Source organism: Bos taurus, chromosome 4 (genome assembly GCF_002263795.3).
Source record: "Bos taurus isolate L1 Dominette 01449 registration number 42190680 breed Hereford chromosome 4, ARS-UCD2.0, whole genome shotgun sequence".
Taxonomy (NCBI): Eukaryota; Metazoa; Chordata; class Mammalia; order Artiodactyla; family Bovidae; genus Bos; species Bos taurus.
The window spans coordinates 105,920,793-105,927,508 of record NC_037331.1 but is presented as its reverse complement, the minus strand read 5'-3'; the positions used below and the strand labels follow the sequence as shown (position 1 = coordinate 105,927,508).

Here is a 6,716-nt window from a genome sequence, read left to right as displayed (position 1 = left end):
TGCACAAACATTCTCCAGCCCTATCCCAGAAACAGCAGTGAGCTGGAGAAGCCGACATGTCTGATTAGTGAAATTGGCTACAAAGCCTTCCAAGGCATGAAGATGGAGACAGGAGAGGGCTGGAACACGCCAACTAAGGCTCGGGGACGAAGACTCTGTTACCCCAAAACGGGAACATAATTAGAACCACATCATTTGTCATGGGAAATATGCATTGCCTGATGCTTCTCTTTACTTCATACTCTATTTCGAGTTCTCTACCGCATGCTTTAAATATAGGATTTATTTAATCACCAAGACAAGCAAAGGCACTATTTTCTTCATTTTCAACATAGGAAAACACGGTTTCAGGACTTCACTTTTTCTTTCTCAAGCTCAAAAAAATGGGAGGTGGGCTGTGGAGAAAGAGAGAGAAAACACAGGTTTGTGTGGCCAAAAGGGTTGTGCTCGTTATACCAAGCTATGTTGCCTCTTATTCATTCTGGAGTGTCCCCTGCCCAGTGCTCGCACAGGTAGGTATGGATGCCAGGATTAGAAATTCTTCAAATGTCTATGGTATATCCCAGAGATGGTGGGAATAAAGTTGGATAAACTGGTCTGGAATTTAAGAGATGGGTCTGATCCTGAAATATTATTCATTAGAAACACACACCCTCAGATTTTCATCTCAGTGAACTTTATTTTTTTTCATTCTCATCACACAAAAATGTTGGACACCTACAGACACCGTTTTGTTATCATTTTCTTTGATGAAACAATTGCAGGAAAATCAAAAGCAGATGAACAACAAGGACCTACTGTACAACACAGGCAACTCTGCTCAGGGCTATGTGGCAGCATGGACGGGGAGGGGTATTTGGGGGAGAATGGATACAAGTATATGTATGGCTGAGTCCCCTTTGAAAATATAAAACATGGTTAATCAACTATACTCCATTGCAAAATAAAAAGTTAAAAAACTAAACTCTACAGTTCTTGTGTGACCAGAGCATCTACTGTGCCTCCATTGTGATCAAACCTTCCTTTACTGCAAGGAGGAAGGTGGGCCAATCACAGTGAGGCCTCTGGCCTGGAAATGTGGGGTGGCGCCCACTAGGGCCAGGACAAAATGCAGAGTTTGGGGGAGGGAGGCACAAAGGGAGGTGCAAGTGATTCAGATCTCTGTCCCTCAGTCGCCTCATCTGCCAGATTAGGGAGCCCCTCTTTGAATATCTACAGGATCCTGTCCAACCCTCCTTTCTGGGCTTCTATAGATTCCACACATGCAACCAGGGGAAGCCCCATAACTAAGTGCTTTCTCATCGGTCTGTGCTGGGGCTATGAGAGAGACCCCCTTCCCACTATGGCAAACCAGGTGATCTGCTGCGGTGGCCTTTGTCTCTTGGGAGCAGTGAGTCCCGGGTTCAGAGAGCAGATTCCCATCCTAAAGACGCTCAGCTCCAGAGCTAAACTTTCCCTCACGGCAGCAGCATGGGCTGCCCTCTTGGGCCTTGTTTCCCGAGTTGCTCCCTTTCTCCATAGGCACCGTGGCTGGTGGGGGTCACTCAGACCCCTAAATACCTGCTCAAAAAGGGAAGGCGGGAGCTGTGGACCCTGGAATGTGAACAGGATTTTGATTACGACTCAATGTACTGTACCGACAGGACCCAGGTCTAGGGATGAGGCAGATCTTCTTCTCGCGAGTTTGTAAACAATGTTCAGAAAGAAGACATAGCTAAAGGCTACAGCGCCTCTCGTGAAAAGAAGCCTTTCTTTTCCTCTTACCGTGACATCAGCACAGAAGAACCAGACGGCTCTGTATCTCTGTGCTGCTAGTAGAGACACAGTGACTCAAAGCCACCTCCTCTCTGCACACAAATGAGTCCTGCTTCCCACCAGGTGATGGGGCTTTTCTGTGTTCAGTATCCTGGGCAGTCAGCTTCTTCCTCCTGAACCAGGCACCCAAAGCAGCTGCTGCAGCAACACACGTCGTGGAATGGCACAGTCATGATTCAGCAATCCCCTGGGTTGATTCTTAAAAATCACACCTATCTACACTAGGGGGCTTCCCAGGTGGCACAGCAGTAAGAATCTGCCTGCCAATGCAGGAAATGCAAAAGATGTGGGTTTGATCCCTGGGTCAGGAAGATCCCCTAAAGAAGGAAATAGCAACCCACTCCAGTATTCTTGCCTAGACAATCCCATGCACAGAAGAGCCTGGCGGGCTCCAGTCCATGGGGTTGCAAAGAGCCAGATATGACTTAGCAACTAAATCAACTACTGAAAGGAAACAGGTTTCCTCCTTCCAGTGGAAGAATTTATGACCAAAAAAGGCAGATTTTAAAACATCACTTGATTTTAAAACATCCACTGTAAAACTATCGAACTCTTTATTATTTCAGGGTGCCCCTAGTACTAAAAAGAACTCTTTGTTAAATGTCATAATGGCCCCCATTCCCATGGCCAAGTTGTAAGAAAGTGACTGTATGAAAGTCAAAAAAGTTAAAGTGTCACTTAATGTTTTCTTAGTGTTAACAAGCCATTGCATCACTTGGAAGAACAATGTCTAGAAAAATAGAATCAAATAACTATAATGTTTCTTGGACACCATACACATAGTTTCTGAATTTAAAAATCTACTAGAAAAAATAATGAGTAAATTAGACAAGTCAGAAAACCAGTTTAATTGTATAAAAACTTAAATAGTCCAGAATTCTGAGCAAGTAGAAAGGGATATGTGAAAAAAACCTACTGTCATGGCAGCTCTATTCATGATGACCTCAAGCTGGAAACACCCAAATGACCATCAGCAACACGGTGAACAAATAGCTGCCCTTAGGAATGGAATCAAATCTAGCAGAAAAGCAAATATTATTTGTGAAATCATGGATGGATCTCATGAATGTATGGATCTCTTCTTGAAAAAGAAGCCAGAACACAGACTGTACAAAGTTAAGACAGCAGCTACATTCTGAGGGCATTTTTATTTCACTTGTAGAGAAGCATGAGGGAGGCTTCTGGGTTATGAAAATGTCCTCTATCTTGATCTGGGTTGTAGTTATATAGATGAAGTCATTCGTGAAATTTCACTATGCTGGACACTCAAGGTTTGTGTAGTCTATTATATGTGGAATTTATATCTCATTTTAAAAGCTTAGAAATACAACAGTAACAACAGCCACCTCAAAATGTAGTGACTTTAACATATATTATCTCTCATGGTTCTGTGGGCTGAGTGGGCCTGGCTGGGCAGTCCGCATTTGGGGCTGCTCATGCGACTGGATGGACGTGAGTCTGAGTGAACTCCGGGAGTTGGTGATGGACAGGGAGCCCTGGCGTGCTATGATTCATGGGGTCGCAAAGACTCGGACACGACTGAGCGACTGAACTGAACTGAACTGAGGCGGTCATGGTCAGATGGTCCCTGAGGCGGGAGACGCCTGAGGCTCCAGTCGCCTGCACATCCAAGATGGCATCTTTCCGCACGTGGCTGACCCCTGCCCTGGTGTGCCTGGGCAGCTGTGCACCAGCCTAGCGTGTCTGTCTTTCTACCCTCAGCCCCTCAATGTGGCTAGGTGGGTTTCCTTGCAGAATGGTGGCCTCGGGGTAGTGAAAATGATTATCTCATGGCTGGCTTCCCCTAGAGTGAGCATTCGAGAGACCCTGGAGGGATCTATCACGTTACTTGTGACCCAGCTTTAAAAATCATAGCATCACTTCTACCGCATTCAGACTATTATAAAGAGATGTGTGTTTATATAATACATAGATATGTTTAGTATTAAGTCCATTATATGAGGGGACTGGCATAATATACTCATGAAATAAATACTTCATTGAGAAGATGAGGACGTGTTTTTTTTTCAATGTAAAGAAGCATTGAGCTTCTAGCCTGGTAGTTCTTATGTTCATCTATGGTTCTAGTGATTAACAGGCATGAGTTGTCTTGATTACTTTGAGGATACGTTACAGAAGTAAAGAATTAACAATGTCATTTACCACACAAATATAGCCATTTCCTTACATAAGACTAGGAAACTACTATCATTTCAATGATCTAGGCCTCAGTTTCTGTCCTATAACATTGAGAGCTCGGTTAGAACATCTCTGAGTTCTTCCAGCAATGTTTGAATGGTTCTTTTATGGAAAAGGGCTTCCCTGGCACCTCAGACAGTAAAGAATTTGCCTGCAATGCAGGAGACCCAGGTTCACTCCCTGGGTTGGGAAGATCCCCTGGAGAAGGGCATGGCTATCCACTCCAGTATTCTTGCCTGGAGAATCCTATGGACAGAGGAGCCTGATGGGCTATAGTTCCAGAGGTCACAAAGAGTTGGACATGACTGAGTGACTTTCACTTTCACTTGATTGAAAGAGGGGCGGATCCTGCATCAGTGATAATGATGACCACCAGGGGGCAGACTGGAGCATCCTTAGAATTATGCAGACACTCAGCCCTCCTTCTAGGGGTGGAGAAAGAAAGGGCAAGGTCATATCTTTCTGCTGAGAGGTGTGGTGTGAGGCCAGTTCCTGAAGATGCTGGTGCTTCTGCTGCTTCTGGGACCCAGTACGAGCCTTATTAGCTAAGTAGCTTGGTCAAGTGTCTGTGTGTGTGTGTCGGCATGTGTGAAGTGATAGTCAGGGATTGTGGACTTTTATAATTTTTGAAGTTTTTTTGGCTGCTTGGTTTGTGGGATCTTAGTTCCCCCACCAGGCATTGAACCTGGTCCCTGGCAGTGAGAACACTGAATCCTAACTGCTGGACCACCAGGGAATTCCTTAAGACTGTGGATTTTTTTTACACTGAACAAAATGAGAGGGAACATTCCATCCTATTTGGAGGTGTAAAGGGTAAGGTGAGGAGCCACCAGTCAGGAGAGATGGGGGATGAGAAGCCTAAGAATTAGGACAGGATGATTTCACATAACAGACAGGATTCCCTTGGAGCCACGAGAAAGGTGAGCGAATGAGCAAGGCTGTGGTTTTCTGCCTATGGTCATGTCTTCCTGTCCCACTGGGCTCTCATCTCCTTGACCTCTGTCTCAGCAGGCTCTGGGCTTGGCGCTCTCGTCTCTCAGCAGCCCCGCAGGGCTGTCAGTAAGAGTGGAGCCTCTGTGACCATCGAGTGCCGTGCACTGGACTTTCAAGCCTCAAGTATGTTCTGGTACCGTCAGTTCCCAAAACGAGGCCTCGTGCTGATGGCAACTTCTAATGAGGGCACTGATGCCACATACGAACAAGGTTATAACAAGGACAAGTTTCCCATCAGTCAGCCAGACCGAACATTTTCATCTCTGATGGTGACAAGTGTGGATCCTACAGACAGCGGCCTCTACTTCTGCAGTGCTAGAGACACAGCGCTGGGTCGAGATCAGAGACCCAGACAAGAATCTTGGTAGCAAACCCCTTCCGCACCCCACTGAACCATGGGGCCCTGTGGAAGGAGGTGTGGAGAGAGAAAAGCCACAGCCTCTCTGACTGAGTCATCTGTGGCTATGTGTGTAGAGAGAGAAACGGAGAGAAAAATATCTGAGTAGAGAGCAGGGGGAAGGTATGGTGCTTGAGAACTAGCCATATGGAAATGGAGCTAGGCCTGTAAATGGCCAACCAACCTGGAAAGTTCCCTGGGCTGAAAATTATAAAATCTGGATTTTTTTTTCTGATTCTCCCATATGATAATCATAAGTTCTTAGATAAATTGACACATAATCCTATAGGTAGATCCCAAAATGCTTCTAGAAAAGCAATGAATACTTCTATAATGGGCTTCCCTGGTGGCTCAGACAGTAAGGAATCCATCTGCAATGCAGGAGACGGAAGTCTGATCCATCCCTGGGTTGAGAAGTTCCCCTGGCGAAGGGAATGGCAACCCAATCCAGTATCTTGCCTGGAAAATTCCATGGACAGAGGAGCCTGGCAGGCTAGTCCAGGGGATCACAAAGAGTCAGACATGACTGAGTGACTAACACTTTTATAATAAACACTGGAGTTTTTTCCTCCAAGAAAATTCAGCACTGTCTTGTCACCATCCTAGACTTTCAAGACAAATGGAATCATTAGGCAGCCAAGTAGAGATGTTCACTCATGAAAGAATTCAGGGATGTGCTATATACAGTATTGAGGTTGATAAAAGAACAAGGTAGGACTGGAAGGGGCAACCCTCTACACCCAAGTACAGAGCATGCGCAGAACCTTCACAAAGGGATCAGAGGGAGGAGAAGACAGAAAGGATAAATAAGAAAGACTTCAGACAACAAGGCTTGTCTCAAAACTAGAAAGTTCTGTCAGAAGCCACAAGCTAGTAGGTGAAGCACTGAGTTTAAACCCCTGAAAAATCCTTTTCTAGGAAAAGGAAAAATCACACATTGATGGTAAACCTTGTATCAGTTCAGTTCAGTCGCTCAGTCGTGCCCGACTCCTTGCGACCCCATGAATCGCAGCACGCCAGGCCTCCCTGTCCATCACCAACTCCCAGAGTTCACTCAGACTCACATCCATAGAGTCAGTAATGCTATCCAGCCATCTCATCCTCTGTTGTCCCCTTGTCCTCCTGCCCCCAATCCCTCCCAGCATCAGAGTCTTTTCCAATGAGTCAACTCTTCATATGAGGTGGCCAAAGTACTGGAGTTTCAGCTTCAGCATCATTCCCTCCAAAGAAATCACAGGGCTGATCTCCTTCAGAATGGACTGGTTGGATCTCCTTGCTTAGCCCAGTAAAAATAAGCAAAAATATTAACATA

General features: G+C 45.6%; 2 protein-coding genes, 1 pseudogene and 1 gene segment (V, D, J or C); 2 read left to right on the top strand and 2 right to left on the bottom strand.

Annotated features, from left to right (window-relative positions):
* LOC100300510 (T cell receptor beta constant 1) overlaps positions 1-6,716 on the bottom strand; it is a gene marked incomplete in the record, with an annotated part of 535,695 nt that overhangs the window by 180,144 nt on the left and 348,835 nt on the right.
* The window catches only part of LOC509513 (uncharacterized), a 283,704-nt gene that overhangs the window by 161,539 nt on the left and 115,449 nt on the right, over positions 1-6,716 (bottom strand). The window contains 1 exon segment of the mRNA NM_001080904.1: positions 5,302-5,306. Within this exon segment, the coding sequence (NP_001074373.1) occupies positions 5,302-5,306 (5 nt within the window).
* Positions 1,343-2,029, top strand: LOC101903865 (T cell receptor beta variable 19-like; annotated as a pseudogene).
* On the top strand, positions 4,496-5,624 carry LOC101903933 (T cell receptor beta variable 20-1-like). The segment is given in 2 exon segments: positions 4,496-4,543; positions 5,026-5,624. Coding segments are annotated over 2 exon segments (381 nt in total).